The 19558-nt window shown below is 46.9% G+C and overlaps 1 protein-coding gene across 1 annotated transcript in view; it reads right to left on the bottom strand.

The window, feature by feature from the left end:
• The window catches only part of LOC137327774 (anoctamin-9-like), a 110191-nt gene that overhangs the window by 65613 nt on the left and 25020 nt on the right, over positions 1–19558 (bottom strand). Inside the window, exons 9-11 of the mRNA XM_067993580.1 lie at positions 17167–17178; positions 14060–14118; positions 4763–4851 (exon numbers count right to left, since the gene is read on the bottom strand). Coding sequence (XP_067849681.1) covers positions 4763–4851; positions 14060–14118; positions 17167–17178 — 160 coding nt within the window. The remainder of the gene's footprint in view (positions 1–4762; positions 4852–14059; positions 14119–17166; positions 17179–19558) is intronic.

The following is a 19558-nucleotide window of genomic DNA, read 5'->3' as shown; positions in this document are numbered from 1 at the left end:
CTCCGGCCCCTTGACCAAAGCACCCTCTAATATACTTTGTTTCACCACATTGCTCCTCCTATCAATACAGCTTTTTGTCTCTGCTGTTCACCCATAGAGCCAAAGAATTATAGGAGTTTATAGCACAGAAGGAAGCCATTCAGTCCACCATGTCTAAACCAGCTCTTTGCTGAGAGCAATCAAAAACTAATACCGCTGCCCTGCTCTCTCTCCATAGCTCTGCATCTGCCTCTGTTTCAAATATTTATTTACTTTTCCCTTAAAAGATTAAATGGTCTCTGCCTCAACTACACCCAGTGGCAAAGCATTCCATGCTCCATCAATCCTCTGCATAAACAAATTTCTCCTAACCTCTCTCTTAGTTACAATTTTAAATTGATGAAGCCTTGTCATTGACTTCCCAGCCACAGGAAATAGTCTTTCCCTATTCACACTAATAAAACCCGTCATAATTTTAAAAGGCGACATTAAATCTCCTCTGTTCCTGCAGAAATAGTCCCAATATCTCAAGTCCATCCTAATAACTGTAGTTTCTTATTCCTGGTAACTTCCTGGGAAATCTACCCTGTACATCCTCTAGTGCCTCTTCAATAATAAACAATTTTACAACACCAAGTTATAGTCCAGCAATTTTATTTTAAATTCACAAGCTTTTGGAGGCTTCCCCTTCGTCAGGTGAACGATGTGAAATGAGATCCTCGAGGATCTCATTTCACATCGTTCACCTGACGAAGGGGGAAGCCTCCGAAAGCTTGTGAATTTAAAATAAAATTGCTGGACTATAACTTGGTGTTGTAAAATTGTTTACAATTGTCAACCCCAGTCCATCACCGGCACCTCCACATCTTCAATAATAGATACCCAAAACTGCATAAAATACTCCAACTGTAGTCTAACTACTGCTTTGTACACGTTTGTTGTTAGTGCTTTGCTCTTATACTCTCTGCCACTATTTATAAAACCCCAAATACTATTGGCCTTTTTATGGTTTAATTTCTTTCACTTGCACTTTCAAGGAACTAATATTTACATCCCCAGGTCTCTCTGTTTCTCCACACCTTTCAGCGTCTTCTCATTGTTTTTCTCCCAAGATGCATTTTCTTACACTTCACCACATTAAATCACATTTATCATCTGTCTGCCTATTTAGCTAACCTGTCCACAAAGTCTCTTACTGTGCTCCTCGCTGTTTTCCCACCTCTACTTTTGTGTTATCAGCAAATGTAAGTATGCCCCAGTCCAAGTCATCAATACCTATCAAGAACAAAAATGAACCCAGCACTGGCCACGGAGTTACACCACTTCCAACCCTTCTCCAATCGAAGCAACACGCATTAACTCTAATTCAGTGTTTCCTGTCTGTCTACCAACTTTCTATTCATTCTGCTACTTTTCCTCTTAGACCATGAGCCTGAATTTTTGTAATATGCCTCCTGTGAGACACCTCAAATGCCTTCTGATAAACCATAAACATTAGGGCTGAAATTACTCAAGGCTTCCAATAGTCTCCCACCATAACTCCAGCAGGAGAGCGGCAGAACCAACTGGAAAACGGCAGAGAGGCCCCATTGTATCAGGTCTCTGCCATTTCCAGGCGCTTCCGACTTGCCTTGCAAAGGATGGACCCTCTACTCACCCCTTGCATGGGAAATATCGTTGGAACAGGTGGAAACTCTCTGCACTGGGAAAGGAATACGCAAGACAGGCACTAAAGACTGGTACAAGGATGATTCTTAATTTCTGTAAACTATCACACAGAGATGTAATTGAGTTGGTTAATAAATTTGCTTTTTGTTCTGGTTTTCATGTTGGTGCTTATCTTTGTACTGAAGTGAGAGCAAGACCCATAAGTCTGGACTGAAGGGAAGCAATCGGATGGTGGTTGTAAAGAAAGTGGTAAGGAATGTGGGAGTGTTGGTGTACTGGGGATGTGACGGCTGATTTAGGTGAAGCATTCCTCAATGAGCTGCCATGCTGCCTCCTCCTCCTCCTCTTCTTGCTGCTCCTCCTGCACTTTTTACTGCCCAGGTGGTGGTAAAGGCTGGTCCCTCATGATGGAGAAGTTGTGCAGCATGCAGCAGACAATGACTAATCTGGATATCCACTCAGGGGTGTGCTGCAAAGCTCCTCCGGAACGGTCCAGACAGTGGAAGTGTTGCTTGAGCATTCTGATTGTTTGTTCAATTATGTTTCTTGTGGCAGCATGGCTCTTGTGGTGCCTGCTTTGCAGCTTGTCCGCGGATTCCCGACAGGAGTCATGAGCCATGTCTGGAGGGTATTGACCTTGTTGCTCAGTAACCAGCCTGTAACTTGGCGGCCTGGTTGGAAAAAAGGCAGCAGAGGGCTGGCGCAGGATGGAAGAGTCATGACTGCTGCTAGGATAGCAGGCACAGAACTGCATGATGCGATGCCTGTGGTCACAAACCAGTTGTACATTGAGGGAGTGGAATCCTTTTCGACTGATAAAGCTACCAGGCTGACAATAGGGAGCATGCAAGGCAAAGTGTGTGCAGTCTATGGCACCTTGCACCATAAGGAAGCCTGCCAAACGGACGAAACCTAGTGCTCTCTCGTCCTGCTTTGCTCTGTCCACAGGGAAGGAGATGTACGTGTATCTCGAGGCGCAGATTACCTCGGTGACCTAACTAATACATCAGAGTACTGCGAAATGTGAGATGTGGCTGATGACACCTGTTGCAGCCTGAAAGGAGCCCGTGGCATGGAAGTTGGGGGCCACGGCGACCTTGACAGCCATAGGCAGTGCTGTCTATGCCATGGTTCGAGGCTCAATTTGTGGCTACAGCAGGTGACATAGCTCAGTGACAGCCTCCTTGGTAAAACCTCCGTGCCTGAGACATTGCTCCTGAGTAAAGTTAATGTAGGAGAGGTGCTTCCTGAATACCCGCTGTGGATACGGCCTGCTGCGCAGTGCCCTCCTCTGGCAGATGCTCCTGCTCTGTGGTGTCTACCTTGCTGCTCCCCCTTGTCCTCCAGCCTCAAAGGCAGCCCTGAGACCACCCGTGATTGCAGGCAAACTATTTCTGAGACAGCCAACAAAAGTGCACCGGCAAAATCTTTCTCTGTTTACACAATGTGAACTTTCCAGAGTGATTAAAAAAAAACACCTAGAAGTTAACCAGCAACCTGAAATGAGAAACCAGTAACTAACCTGTAAGTACTGCATGATCATTTTAAATCGTGCTGGTGACCTTCCTGCTGGTCAGCATTACATTGTGCTGTGTGAGGTCAGCACGTGACGGGTGAAGCACTGGGGCATTCAAAAATGGAAAATGGGTCTTGCAAGAAGTGCGGAATCCTAATTTAAATAAATTATTCCCCCGTTTAAAGGTTCTGGACCTATGCTCCTGATGCCTGCACAACCACCTCCACCAATATTGTGGGTGGTGCACCTCTGGCCAGAAAAGTGCACGCGCTTCCTGCTCGCCACATTGGGATCTTAGCAGGCTGGTTAGCACCCGAGAAACGGACGCAGCATGGCTGAATTTCTAGGCCCACAAGTCATTTCTTCAAAAAAAACTCTATTAAGTTGTCAAACACTACTTGCCTATAACGAATCCATTCTGGCCTATCTCTGATTATCTCATTCGTTTCTAATGCTTGCTAGAGTTTGCCCACAACTGACGTTAGACTAGCTATAGTTACATGGTTTATTCTCCTCTCTCTTCTTTAACAGAGGTGTTTTATTGGTTACCCTCCAGTCCCATGGTATAATTCGCTCTTCTAAGGTGGATTGAAAAATTGTAGCCAGTGCCTCTGCTAGCTCCTTTCTGACTTCCCTCAACTGTCTAAAGTACATGTAATCCATGCCTTGTCACTCACTCCCTTTAAGTTCTGCTAATTTTTTCAAAAGCAAATCAGTTTTCAATTATCTCTAACAATGTTTCTACATGCTCCTCTAGTACAGCGAGATTCTCACTTTCACTGTGATTTTTAAACACTGATGTAAAATATTTATTTTATACATCTCCACCATACTTTTATCCTCCGTAGATTCCCCCTTCAACCCTGAGTGGTCCTACTTTCTCTTTAATTATTCTTTTACTTATAATATGATTATAAAAGCCTTTACTATTTCTCTTTATATTAACTACTAGCCTTTTGCATTATTCCCTTTCATCCCTTCTAATCTTCCTTTTCAACGGCTCACTATATTTTCTATATTCCTCATGGTTTTTTTTTAATATTGTTAGCCCTAGTTTTATTATATGCTTCCGTTTTTTAGTTTGCTTTTAATTCCTCTATCCGTGGAACTCTAACCTTTGAGGCACCCTCTTTTTACCTTACAGGAATATATGTTTTTTTCACTCTCTCTGTCTGATATATGAAGATTCATCACTGCTGATCCATGATCCTGTTTGGTAAGTTTTCTGTCCAGATAATTGGGCCACATCCCTTCTTATTTTACTGAATGTTGCTTTTTCCCCAGTCCAGCCCCCTTATCTTTGACTTTCTTTTTTTTCCTACTTTCACACTAAACCTATGTTGTGGTCTCTATTTCCTACTGACACCCTCTCTTCATCGGCTTTCACTTTTCTATGTTGCCAAGAAATGCCAACTCTTGCCTTTGGCTTGTTCAGCCAGCTCATAGGTCCCCTCTTTTATTCCGTGCAACTTCTCCCACTACCTCACTGAATTTGTTTCCTGGATATTTAACTCTGCCTCATCCTCAGGATTCCAGCAAAGATTAATATATTACTTAATTTTACAGCCATGATCTGATAATGCCTGATTAGTACATCACCTTATCTGATTGATAGGTTGATTTTTAAATAAGCATTTCCAATCAGCCCAGCCATGTTGAAACTTGTGTTCTTTCTCCCAAATGCATTCCTAAATAAAACAAAAAGAAATCAGATAGAATCTCGGCTGCTGCTCTTCTCTAAATGTTCAGTCCTTGCAGAATTGAGCAACTATTTTGATCTCTTGCTGTGAGTTACTGAAAGGTTTGCCAGTGAAACACTTCCCTTGTTGGTGTCACCTCCATATGCATGCCTAGGGAACATGACCATTGTGCTAACTAAATTATGTTAGAAGTATCAATGTCGTTTGACAGTATCTGACAGTTGGTAGGTCAGTATCAGGGATCAGGGATGGAGGCCTGCTTCTCCAACTCCAGCCTTGGTACACAATTATACTCAACCGTCCCTTTTTATGACAGATTAACAGTTTTGGATGGACAGCCAAAAAAAAACAGCAGGAAATGCAGGTGAAGCATTCACACAATGTCCTTGACAAATGTCACAGAGGTTTTTCTGCTTATCCACTAATCTCTCAATCAGAGAGCCTTATGTTGGACAGGAATAGACAAAGAATAGAAATTTAAGTTAAAATAAAAAAATAATAATCTCTCTACCTAGCTATTATATATTAAAATGAATGTATGTATGACTTAAATTGTAGTGATAGCAATTAATGCAATAAATTTAAATAGAGATTTTCAGCAACCTGACATGAAATACCTTGATTTGAAAAATCACAGATGCTCTGGAGGTTCTGATAGCCAAAGGGAGAGGAGAAGGAGAAGGAAAGGACAGGAGGACAAAGGAGAGAAAGGGTTGGGGGATGGGTAAGGGGGAGATTGGGATGGAAAGAAGAGGGTTCAAAGAAAAACTTCAGTGAAACCCACTATGGCTTACTGACCCAACAGCACTTCAGCCCGAAGGCCCCTCTGTACCCAGGCATTCTAACCCCCACCCCCACTGAACAGATTTTTGGCCATTGGCCCCCATCCCACAATAGCGTTCTGGACTTCCAACCTTTACCCCCATCCACCGAGCAGTTTTTTGGCCATTTTACTTTACCCCCATCCTGAGCATCACTTTGGACATTGCAACGCGTTTCCCACTGAAGTTTTTCTTTGAATCCTCGTCTCTCCACCCAATCATCCCCTTACCCATGCCCCAACCCTTTCTCTCCCTTGTCACCCTTTCCTGTCCTCCTTTCCTTATCCTTCTCCTCCTCTCCCTTTGGCCATCAGAACCTCCAGTGCAGTTTTTTTGGCCGCTCCGCTCTCCCTCTTCTCCTCTCACCTCTCGAATGTATCTCTTGTTTCTTGGCGACCAAAACTGGACAAGATATTCAAGGTGTGGTCTGACTAGAGCACTAGAAAGGTTGATCGTTACCTCCTTTGACATATTCTACTGCTTTGGCTATGAAGTTCAACATCCTACTGGTTTTGTTGACTGCTGCTCTGCATTGGTTGGACATATTTAGCATTGAGGCTACTAAGACTCCTAGGTTTCATTTAGTTTCCTCCTTAGCTATTTCAACACCATTCATGGAGCACGTATGTCATCTTTTTTTTCTTGTGTGTAGCACTTTACATTTCTCTGCATTAAAATTCATCTACCATTGTTCTGCCAAATTATATATCTTGTCCAACCAATTCTGTAATTTCTGAGCTGCCTCTTCCAATTCCACAGCCCTTCTAGTTTAGTATCATCTGCAAATTTGACCACTTTGCATTGAGTTTCTGAATCCAGGTCATTCATGTAAATTAAGAACAGTAGCAGTCCAGCACTGAGCCTTGAGACATCCATCGGTACCGTCACCTCTCCCATCCCCCACTCCCACTCTGATATAACTTCTTTAACAAGTACTCATTGTTTCTTGCCCTTCAACCTGTTCCTTATCCATTCCCAGAGTTTAACCAGAATCCCAACAGCTTTGAGTTTAGGGATGAGAAGGTGGTGGTGAGCCGCCTTCTTGAACCGCTGCAGTTCATGTGGTGAATGTTCTCCCACAGTGCTGTTAGGAAGGGAGTTCCAGGATTTTGACCCCAGCGACGATGAAGGAACGGCGATATATTTCCAAGTCGGGATGGTGTGTGACTTGGAGGGGAACGTGCAGGTGGTGTTGTTCCCATGTGCCTGCTGCCCTTGTCCTTCTAGGTGGTAGAGGTCGTGGGTTTGGGAGGTGCTGTCGAAGAAGCCTTGGCGAGTTGCTGCAGTGAATCCGCTGTACCCTCTCTAGTGCAATCACATCTTTCCTGTAATGTGGTGACCAGAACTGTAGTTAGTACTCAAGTGTGTGCCATCCACAGGATTCACTGCAGCAACTCGCCAAGGCTTCTTCGACAGCACCTCCCAAACCCACGACCTCTACCACCTAGAAGGACAAGGGCAGCAGGCACATGGGAACAACACCACCTGCACGTTCCCCTCCAAGTCACACACCATCCCGACTTGGAAATATATCGCCGTTCCTTCATCGTCGCTGGGGTCAAAATCCTGGAACTCCCTTCCTAACAGCACTGTGGGAGAACATTCACCACATGAACTGCAGCGGTTCAAGAAGGCGGCTCACCACCACCTTCTCATGGGCAATTAGAGATGGGCAATAAATGCTGGCCTTGCTAGCAACGCCCACATCCTATGAACAAATGAAAAAAAGCTGAGGCCTAGCCAATGTTTTATACAGTTCTAGCATAACCTCCCATCTCTTATATTCTATGCCTTGGCTAATAAAGGAAAGTATCCCGTAAGCCTTTTTAACCACCTTATCTACCTGTCCTGCTACCTTCGGGGATCTGTGGACATGCACTCCAAGGTCCCCTTGTTCCTCTACACTTCTTAGTATCCTCCTATTTATTGTGTACTCCCTTGCTTTGTTTGCCCTCCCCAAATACATTACCTCACACTTCTCTGGATTAAATTCCATTTGCCACTTTTCTGCCCACCTGACCAGTCCGTTGATATCTTCCTGCAGTCTACAGCTTTCCTCCTCACTATCAACCACACGGCCGTTGTATCATCTGCAAACTTCTTGATCAAGCCCCCCCACATTCAAGTCCAAATCATTAATATATACCACAAAAAGCAAGGGACTTAGTACTGATCCTTGCGGGACCCCACTGGAAACAGCCTTAAAGTCGCAAAGACACCCACTTTGCTTCCTGCCTCTGAGCAAATTTTGGATCCAACTAGCTACTTTCCCTTGGGTCCCATGGGCTTTTACTTTTTTGACCAGTCTGCCATGTGGGACCTTGTCAAAAGCCTTGCTAAAATCCATGTACACTACTTCAAACACTTTACCCTCATCGACCATCCTTGTTACCTGCTCAAAAAATGCAATCAAGTTAGTCAGACACAACCTTCCCTTAACAAATCCATGCTGACTGTCCTTGATTAACCTGTGCCTTTCTAAATGACGATTTATGTTGGCCCTCAGAATTGATTCCAATAATTTGAACCACCGAGGTTAGACCAACTGGCCTATAATTACTCGGTCTATCTCTTTCTCCCTTTAAACAACGGTACAACATTAGCAGTCCTCCAATCCTCCGGCACCACACCTGTAGCCAGGGAGGATTGGAAAATGATGATCAGAACCTCCGCTATATCCTCCCTTACTTCTCTTAGCAAAGATGCTAAACCCCTTAATATTTCCTCTTTCACTATGTTTATCCCATCCAATATTTCACACTCCTCCTCCTGTCTGCTTCGTCCCCCTCTTTTGTGAAGACAGATGCAAAATATTCATTAAGAACCATACCCACATCTTCTGCCTCCACAAGTAGGTAACCTTTTTGGTCTCTAATAGGCCCTACTCTTTCCTTAGTTATCCTCTTGCTCTTTATGTATTCATATGTATTCCTAATTTCCTTTTTAATTTCACCCCAGCACTTTCTATACTCCTCTAGGCTTTCTGCAATATTGAGCTCTTGGGGCCCGATTTTAGCACCGGGTTTCGGGTGCGTTCTCGGCGGGGGGGCCTCGAAAATCCCGATCTCCAGGTGCGTGACCGGATTGCGCCGCGATCCCGGCCACTTCCGGGTTCCGCGCTGACGTGCGGGGCTGCGTGCGCAGCCCCCGCTGGTGGGAATCCCGCAGGCAATTAAAGCCAGCGGGATGCCACTTGAGTGTATTTACTTTGCTTGTTCAGGTCATTAACTGACCTGATTCAGCTGTCTTATTAGGAAGTGTGGGATTTTACCTTCAACTCAGACTGTTTCACATACTGGGGGAAACAGTCTCACTCCAAACGGACGTGTTGCAGCCAGCAGCCTGTGGCAGCTGCCAAGGTGCACCCCACAGGGTGGGGGGGGGGGGGAGAGCCCTCACCAACGCAGGAGGCCACTCCGTCACATAGGGCAACGCCTGCCCTCCACCACCCCCCTCCAAGCCAGAAGAAACACCGACGTGGAACCGCAGCCCCAGTGCGAGGAAACACCTACCTACCGTGCACAACCCCTCAGACCTACACCTGCCAGATGGGGGCCGCTTCGACATCCTCGGAGGACGAACAGCATCACCAGCCCCAGCAGCCTCGCAGTCCACGCCGTCCGCCTCATCGACGTGGAGCCCCCCAACACGGTGCTGCGGCACACCCACCTGCACAGCAGGAGGGAAGGCACTACCCTCCGCACAGGGTCTACAGACCGAGGCTCAGCTTCATGGACCTCTCCGAGGAGCAGTGCATACGGAGGCTCAGAGTCAATTGCCAGGTAGTCGCCGACATCTGCAGCCTCCTTAATGACGAGCTACTCCCGGATGGACCAAGCAGCATCTTCCTACCCGTCGCCGTCAAAGTCACCACTGCCCTCAACTTCTTCCCATCCGGATCCTTCCAGGGTGCCACCGGGGACATCACCGGGGTCTGCCAGTCCTCTGCACACAAGTGCATAAGGCAGGTCACCGATGGTTTGTTCCACAGGGCCTCGCACTACATCAACTTCACCATGGACGAGCGCAGCCAGATGGAGAGGGCGGTTGGATACCATGCCATGGCTGGCTTCCCACGGGTGCAGGGTGTAATCGACTGCACCCACATCGCAATACGGGCACCTCCGCATGAGCCAGGGCTGTTCATCAACAGGAAGGGGTATCACTCCATGAACGCCCAGCTCATCTGTGACCACCGCCAGAGATTCTTACACGTGTGCGCCAGATACCCCGGCAGCTGCCACGATGCCTTCGTCCTCAGGGAGTCCACCGTCCCGCCCCTCTTCCACGCACCCAACACCGGCAACGGCTGGCTCCTCGGCGACAAGGGGTATCCCCTGCACACGTGGCTCATGACACCTCTGAGGAACCCCATCACCGAGCCGCAGCGTCGATACAATGACAGCCACATTGCTACAGGTCTACAATTGAGCAGACCATAGGGCTGCTCAAGATGCACTTCAGGTGCCTCGATCGTTCTGGGGGAGCGCTCCAATACACACCATTCAGAGTGGGACGAATCATAGTTGTCTGCTGTGCCCTGCACAACATGGCCCAACAGAGAGGGGTGCCGCTGGAGGAGGCCCCATCCACACCCGCCACCCACATTGAGGACGACGATGAGGAGGAGGAGGTGGAGGAAGAAGAGGAGGAGGGGGAGGAGGAGGAGGCCGCGCGAGAGGATGATGTACGACCCATGCGCCGAACACCGGCTCACCGGGATGCTCGCCAGGCCAGGGAGGCACTCATACGTCAACGGTTCTCCTAGAGTCAGACAGTCTGAGGCATTCACATCTCATCACCTGCACATACGAGGGGCCATACCAGCCCCCTCCATAGAAGAGTCTCGCCAGTACTCCTGCACCCACAGTAGTGTGCCCAATGGGCGGCAGCAGGTGTTCGTCGTCATGATGGGCCGCACGGAACGCACCTATTGCACAAGCCGCAGAAGAATGGACGAGAGGTGGCAGGAGTGGTGAGAACGATTGTGTTTAATATGTACATGGTGAACGACTATAAACAAAAAGTGTATAAATGAACAGACACCCTGGTGCATTCCCTTTGTGCTTATAACGCCCTTGGCTTTCGTTTACGGGAACCCCTACGTGGTGCTACCCCTGTGGCTCCAGCAGAGGTAGTGGCAGGTTGCTCCTGTTCTTGCCCTGACTGGGTAGATGCTTTGGGCCGACGGCCCCTGGGTTTCGGTGCCCGTGAGGACACCTCCACAGACTGCTCCTCCTGCACCGGGGCAGGGGCAGACTCGGCCACCTGGAGAGGAGGCACCATTGCGGGTACTGGTTGAGAGGGGGGCAACGGGTGGGACATGGGGGCACCTTGAGTAGCGTCCCCGCTTCCATGTCCCCGTTCACCATCATCCCTCTCGTGGCCTCGGCCCACATCACCCCTTCCACCCTGCTGGACGACAGTTTGGATGGCATGTGTGAGGCCTTGCAAGGCCACCCCTAGTGTATCCGTCAGCCTGTTTATGGCGGTGGAATGTTGCTCAGCCTGAATCCGTACAGCCGTTGTCAGGGCCTGCATGGACTCGATGTTCAGCTGTGCGTGACGCTCGAGGGAGGCCAGCCTGTCCTCCACCGCAGACGTTCCCGCACCTACCCGCGACACTATGTCGCCGATACCCTCCTGTACCTGCGCCACCAATGCCCGCATGCAGGAGTTGGACTCCTCCATCACCTGCACGATCGTGGACAATGCGCGTGGCACCTCTCCCAGTACCTCGGCAATGTGCTGGTGCCCCTTGACGACTCTCCTTTTGACTGGTGGCCCCCTGGGTTCAGCATCTGGGTCCGGCTGAGCAGAGCCTGGAGATGAGTGCACCCACCGACGCAGACCCTCCGCGGCTGCCCCTGCCACCAGGGTCTGCTCATGCTCACACGTGCGCGGTGAATCACCATGTGCAACCCCAACTAGTTGGCGAGGGGGACCCACCGAGGTGCCTGTCTCTGCGCTGGTGGATGGTTGGCTCATATGTGACGATGCACCCTCAGAGACCGGCATGTCCTCTGAGGAATCGCCCTCCTCACACACAGCGCTCGCAGACGGCCCTGCAAGAGAACAGAGGGCACTATGAGGCATGTGCACAAACGTTGCGGTGCGCCAGATGCCAGGTGATGATACGGTCATTCGCGATCATGAGTGTTGAGTGTCATCTTTCCCTTACCGGCCGTTTCTGCAGCGCCAGACTCGCCATCCGCCACGGAGAGGCAATGTTGCGTTCCGCTGATGTCGAGCGCCTCCACCTCTGCATCCGTAAGTTCCAGCACGTACGGCGGGCCCCCTCCGGTGCGGGCCCTTTCTCGGTCGTTCTTGCATCTCTTCTCCTGTCAAGGCAAAACACAGATGCGTGAGTGAGTGCAGATTGCATAGTGAGACGCCTCAAGCATCGGTGTGGGTGGATTGAGCGTGGGGCAGATGGATGGGAGGATGCGTGTGCCACATGCCCATCCCATTGCATGGGGATTGGGGTGTGTGGTAGTGTTCGAGTGGGGACAGGGACGGTGGGTACTTGCGGGCACGGCGAGGAGGTGAGTGAGTGGCTGTGAGGATTGCTGCGGCAGCGCTGTGGTGGCTGTGCAGAAGGGGTTGTGATGTGTTTGGCGTGATGTTGGAGACGGGTTGTGGGAGGGTGCGTTAGTGTACTTACTTTGCCGGACCTAGTGAGGTCATTGAATCGCTTTCGGCACTGCTCCCATGTCCTGGTGGTGTTGGCCCTGCTGCTGACCTCCGCCGCCACCTCTGCCCATGCCTTCCTGGTGACGGAGCCAGGGCACTTGCGTCCGTCCGTCGGGAACAGCGTGTCCCTCCTCCTCCTCACACCCTCCAGAAGCAGCTGCAGCGCGAAGTCGGAGAACCGTGGCGCAGCCTTGCCCCTGGGGTGCGCCATGCTGTGATGCCTCTTGCTTGAAGCAGGAGGGGCTTTGGGGGACTGCCCCTTTAAATGGAGCTCCTCCATCGCGATAACGTTAATGCGCATGCGCAGCCCGCTGGCGCGCAGCTGGGGAGCGGAGAACCCGTAACCACGGCTTAATGGAATCAATTATCCCGCGGGGGGCGCACTCATTTAGCCGTCCGCGTTTTCCACGCTCCCGAAGGACCACCCGCTGGGAACCCGCAGGCCTGCTAAAATCGGGCCCTTGGTGTCTGACATAAGCTTCCCATTTTTGTTTTACCTTACTCTGTATGCTCCTTGCCATCCAGGGGGCTCTAGTTTTGGCAGTTCCACCCTTTTTCTTTGTGGGAACATATTTACTCTGAACCCCTTGAATCTCCCCCTTGAATGCCTCCCACTGATCTGACAATGTTTCCAGTCCACTTTTGCTAAATCATTTTTCAGCTTAGCAAAATTGGTCTTTCCCCAATTTAGAACTTTTACTCCTGTTCTATCTCTGTCCTTTTCCATAACTGTGCTAAATCTAACTGAATTATGATCACTACCACCAAAATGCTCTTCCACGGTATATGTTGACTGCTTCTTTTTCCAAGTACTTGTATCAAATTGTGTGTATGTGTATGTATTAATTGAATTTTTAAAACTTACTTACCTTGTTGCCAGCATTGGCATCCTTGGGGCTCTCCTCTTTCTATCATCTCCAGTTGGTTTCCCAATTATTATCGCCACTTCCTAGCACATCAGAGCTCTATGGGCTATTCTGCTGCTGATCTTCTTGCCACTTCCATTGGGCTCCCAAGACTTCCCACCCGCTTCCAACTGGATTTGGAAGACTCTTTACCAGGCTTAGAACTGGAGGCAGGAGTAATGATATGATATCATACTGCTACTAGAAATGTATTATTTGTAATTTCATCTTAATAAAGGCAATCATAATCTGAATACCATATTGAAAGAACATATATTGCTGCAGTTACATAGCTGTCCACTGTACCTGCCCTATAATGGAGTTCTTCGAGTACCATTATTGGAAGACAATAGCCAAAAGTACAAGTGACATGTTCCTATAGCACCTTAAATTCTACAAATGCATCCTATTTATAGAATGATGATAACTTTCTTGGCTTTAACAAGTCTTCTTACTCTTTCATTAGTAAAGCATGGAGTAAAGGGTATTGGTAAGAACTCCATTATAGGGCAGGTACAGTGGACAGCTCTGTAACTGTAGCAATACATATTCTTTCAATAAGGTATTCAGCTTGTGTTTGCCTTTATTAAGATGAAATTACAAATAATAAATTTCTAGTAGCAGTATGGCATCACATCATTATTCCTGCCTCCAGTTCTAAGCCTGGCAAAATGTCTTCCAAATCCAGTTAAATAAAGTGGCATGCTTCTTTAACTGTTAAGATAGTTTAATTCTTTAAACTCTGCAACCCTTTTCAAAATAAGCGTCAGTATTTACCTCGTGAAGTGGGAAAGCTGAATGAAATGTATTGTTGTTCAGTAATTCACGAAGACCATCTGTAATCAAGAGAAAAAACAGTTATGTTTAAGCAAGGCAAAAGGAAACAGCTCCAGAATGGTGCATTGATGAAGGCCTCAGATCATAGAAGACTTCAGTCCACAAATCATATCTACCTTGAAAGATGTCTGTGCTCATCATACAGATAAGTATTTTATTATTGAGAAAGCCAAAAGGAGGGTGAATGCCCATAGTACAGGACACAAGCAGATGGAACAAGTAGTGGAATGGATTTTAGTAGTCTGTAGTTGTAGGAGGTAAGGAAGACTAAGGAAGATATGAAGTTCTATAATTCTGAGGTCTTGAGAAAGAATGACCTAAGAGTAGGAGATGGTAGTTTTGAGTCTTGATTTGAACACAAGAAGAAGAATGAGGAGGAAGAGTGTGTTGGATGGCATATCTGAAGCTTTGGAGGAATAAGGGAAGAAAGTTCAGAGGAACCATATCATAGTAGGTCAAGAGGCTCATTGTGATGAGGCACTTTGGGCTCAAATTACCAAAGCATGAGTTGGGCAATGTCTATTTAATGGGTGATGTTAATTTCCCAAGCATTCAATGATGCAATGGTGAGCTATCTAGCATTGACAGCAGGTCAGCGGAAAGATTTTTAGACATTATAAATGACTGTTTCCTGACACAACATGTTAGTGAGAAAACATGGGGTAATTGGTTACTTGAATTTAGTTTTTAGTAATAACCCAGATACAGTGTCAGAACGCCTAGTGGAGGAACACCTGGATAACATAGAATCATAGAATGATACAGCACAGACGGAGGCTATTCAGTCCATTGTGCCTGTGCCAGCTCTTTGAAAGAGCTATCCAATTAGTCCCACTCCCCTGCTCTTTCTTCATAGATCTGCAAATTTTTCTCCTTCAAGTAATTATCCAATTCCCCTTTAAAAGTTATTATTGAAACTGCTTCCACCACTCTTTCAGGCAGTGCATTCCACATCATAACAACTCGCTGCATAATTTTTTTTCCCTCATGTTGCCAATTACCTTTTGCCAATGACCTTAAAACTGTGTCCTCTAGTTATCGACCCTTCTGCCACTGGGAACAGTTTCTCCTTGTTTACTCTATCTAAATGCTTCATGATTTTGAACACCTCTATCAAATCTCATCTTGAACTTCTCTGCTCTAAGGAGAACCCCAGTTTCTCCACACAATTTGAAGTCTTTCATCCTTAGTACCATTCAACTAAATCTCCTCTGCATCCTCTCTAAGGCCTTGACATCCCTCCTAAAGTGAGGTGCCCAGAATTGGACACAATACTACAGATGGGGCCTAACCAGTGTTTTATAAAGGTTTAGCACAACTTCCTTGCTTTTGTACTCTATGCCTCTATTAATAAAGCCCAGGATCCCAAATGCTTTTTTAACAGTCTTCTCAACTTGTCCTGTCACTTTCAAAGATTTGTGTATGTGCACCTCTCTGTTCCTGCACCCCCTTTAAAATTGTACCATTTAGTATATATTGACTGTCCTCATTTTTCCCACCAAAATTAATCACTTTATACTTCTCTACATTAAATTTCATCTGCCATGTGTCTGCCCATTTCACCAGTCTGTCTATGTCCTCCTGAAGTCTGTAAAAATCCTCCACATTGTTTACTACATTTCCGAGTTTCATGTCATCTGCAAACTATGAAATTATACCCTGTATACTCAAGTCTAGATCATTAATATATATCAAAAAGGGCAGTGGTCCTAACACTAACTCCTGGGTGACACCACCGCACTTCTCTCCAGTCTGAAAAACTACTGATCACCACTACTCTCTGCTTTCTGTCCCTTAGCCAATTTCATATCCATGCATTAACTGCCCTTTTAATCCCATGGGCTTTAATTTTGCTAACAAGTCTATTATATATCTTATTTATCAAATGCTTTTTGAAAATCCATATATAGAACATCAACCACACTACCCTTATCAACCCTCTCCATTACTCATCAAGTTTGACTCAAGTTAGTCAAACACGATTTGCCTCTGACAAATCCATGCTGGCTTTCATTTATTAACCCATATTTTTCCAAGTGCCAATTAATTTTGTCCTGGATTATTGTCTCTAAAAGTTTCTCCACCACTGACGTTGGGTTGACTGGCCTGTAGTTGCTGGGTTTATCCCTCTCTCCTTTTTTGAACAGGGGTGTAACATTTGCAATCCTTCCAGTCCTCTGGCACCACTCCCATATCTAAGGAGGATTCCAATGGAAAAGGAAACCATGCATGTCCCTAAAGTCAAAAGAAGAGCACATGGTTGAACAAAACCAAGATGGCTAACTGGTCATGTGCAATACCCAAGTAGAGTTAAGCAGAACTAGTTTTACACAAAAGAAAATAACTCTCAGAAGAATAGGGATTGGTATTATGTTCAGCTGAAGGCAACAAAAGCTGCTATCAGAGCGGTCGAAAGGGCAGTGGAAAAGAAAGTTGTCGATAATTGCGGTAGCAATAGTAAAGTCTATGTAAGGAGTCAGACTGCATGGGGTGCTGCAACAACAACTTGCATTTATATAACGCCTTTAATGTAGGAAAGCGTCCGTAGGCGCTTCACAGGAGCATAATCAGACAAAACTGGACACAGAGCCAAAGAAAGAGATATTAGGGTAGATGACTAAAAGCTTGGTTAAAGAAGTAGGTATTAAGGAGGGTCTTAGAGGTGGAGAGGTTTAAGGAGAGAATTCCAGAGCTTAGGGCCTACATGGCTGAAGGCACAGCCACCAATACGCTCACTTCTGAGTTTAACCCAGGCAGGTTTGTATGCGTGTGCACAGCAGACACCAGGATTTCCCGCCCCCACTTAAAGCCAGCGAGCCGATACCTAAAGGGGCAATGTACCTTACTGAAATACTTGAGATACTTAATATTTTGTGTTTTGGAAAACTCAAATGAATTTAACCTTACCTGTTTGGGTTTCCTATTGCTTCCGAAAATAGGCGGGAAGGTTCCAATCCATGAGGTGAGTGCCTTTATTGCACTGCTTGAGGGCCAGGAGCAGCAGGAGTGCTTCATCCAGGCCCAACAAGCTCATCTGGCGACAGGACCTCCGTGATCAGCTGACCCCCCCCCCCCCCCCCCCACCCTGATCTTCGATGCTGGCTGATTTCCACCCCCCCCCCCCCTCAATCCCTGAAGCTGGCTGACCCCGATGTCGTCACTAGCTGACCCCACCCCGGTCTCCAATGCTGGCTGACCACCCCCCCCCAGCCCATGTCATCCACGTCCTCCCACCTACCCCTCTCCCCCTCTGATTTTTTGCAGTGCCGATGATCTCTCCCTCCCTCCCGCACCCCTCTCTAATTTGCAGCTTCTTTCACTGCCGACATGCAGCCAGCCTGTCAATCTGGCTGCCTAGCACGTGGGAAGCCTGGAAGCTCAAATATTCACCTTCAATTTAGTTGCAATCACAGATTGTGATACACTCAATTTGGTTTTGGGTTCCCTACACAAATGTCTGCAGACGCTTGGGGTACCCAGCTCCAAATAAAAATCATGCCCTAAATCTCCTAACTTCAGGAGTGGCTTCACCTACAGCGTGCACCTTACCCACACAGTATAGGCAAATAGGGGGCTAGGTTTTCATCAAAACTGGATTTTCTGCCGATATATTACTGAAACCCTACTTCTTCCCATCAGTGTAACTCTGCTGAGAACCAGCCGAATGTTCCTCAGTGCACATTCATTGCATAGTCTATAATTCTATATACTTGAAAATGAGAAATTTGCAGGGCTATAGGCAAAGAGCACCGGAGTGGGACTAATTGGATAGCTCAGACATGATGGGCCAAATGGCCTCCTACTGTGCTGCATGATTCTATATTCATGGCGGACTCCCCATGTTATTATCACCCTCTATAGGCAGTCTACTTCGGGGTGGAGGCAGGAAAATCCAGTAGAAGCAGAAGGATGTCTATAATAAAATAGTTCACTGCAGTGTCTAAGGCTGGTATTTCTTCACAGCACCGAGCCCACAAATTTAAAGCCTCTTTAGTTGAGCCGCTAATGACAAGCAAAGGAGTACCCAAATTTTTGGTCCCAAAGAGAAGGAGGCCCACAAAGAGCCACAGTAGGAGTTGGCCTTAGCAGTGAGTGCCACCTACAGCAATCTCTGCATGGAAACTCAGTTCTGGAAGACGTTCACCGACCTCTCTCGGGCAGCCAAGGTAACATGCCTCCCAGTTACAGCCACTTCGCCCTTACTAAGTTGAACACCATCTGCAACTTCTCACCCACATGATGAGGTACCACAATACCTTTCACATCCTCTTCCATCTCCTGCAAATGTTTCTTTACTCACAGCTGGTCATGTCGTAAAGCAGTGGAAGACTTACATGGTGGGTACTTCATTGCCAGCAGCTGCTCTCACCCCCATTAAGGATTGCTTTCTGAAACCTGAGTTGCATTACATATGATAGCACACAGACTTCCTTCACACTCTGCTTCTTAAAATGGAAATGGTCCACAACCAAAAGCAAGCAATCACCACTTCAATCGCCCAAGGTTCCTGCTGCAAATCATCAGCCTACCACCTCAGAGCCTCCTGCCATTGTAAGAGAAGTAGGAGGCTATGATCAAAAGGGCACTCAAGAAAGACATCAAAGGTGAGGGGATGTTTGCACAAAGTTGTAGTAGAATGATCGCCAAATGGAAGCCGTGGTAGTTCTGGAGCAGTGCAATATGGATACAGGCTTCTGAGTTGAGTTTGTTGCCAGGACTCATTTGGCAATGCAAGTGCACCGGATCTTAATCGGTTGAAGATCTCTCTTACAAAAGCTGTGACTGCAGCTGTCTGACAGCTGGCACAATTCAAGTTACTGCTTTGTGAGAAAAGTCCCCATTAAATACTTTAAATCATTTTTAAATTATTAAATGCACTTTAAACATACTTAAAGAATCTTTAAAAAAACTTACAGAACGTTAAAAATTATTTTTAAAAACTTGAAATAATACTGATGAAAAAGAGCTTCCTAGAGTCTCTTGTGGCCTTCAGCTATGGAGTGCATCTAACTCACTATAAGCAGGCCCCACCATCTTTTTCGCCAAGAAATTCTTTTCTGCTGGTAACCATTGGGCATTAAGGGAGAAAAATGGGGCCCTGCAGCAAACCCCGCTCAACTGCAGTCATTTGCATGGTGCAAGATGAGAAAGAAGAAGTCCACCCCAGTGGCTTTGTAGCAAAATCGCAGAGGCAGTTTTTCGGAATTTGACAGTAGGCTTCCCTTACTCATTCCACCCCCCCTGCCCTGCTCATTAACACTCTGAGGCTGCCCATAAATGGGTGGATTTTCAGAGAAGATTCCAGCCCTGGGAATCCTGCGACCTAACCTCTGAAGTAGGCTTCTTAAAGGGAGATGTGTGGTTTCAGAAAAAAGTTTTTTTTTACATTTTCAATTACATTTTACTGCCTTTTGCTCTGTGTAATAATTCTTTCTGGGA

This window comes from Heptranchias perlo, chromosome 12, assembly GCF_035084215.1.
Source record: "Heptranchias perlo isolate sHepPer1 chromosome 12, sHepPer1.hap1, whole genome shotgun sequence".
Lineage (NCBI taxonomy): Eukaryota > Metazoa > Chordata > Chondrichthyes > Hexanchiformes > Hexanchidae > Heptranchias > Heptranchias perlo.
This window is presented reverse-complemented; position numbering and strand designations above follow the sequence as displayed.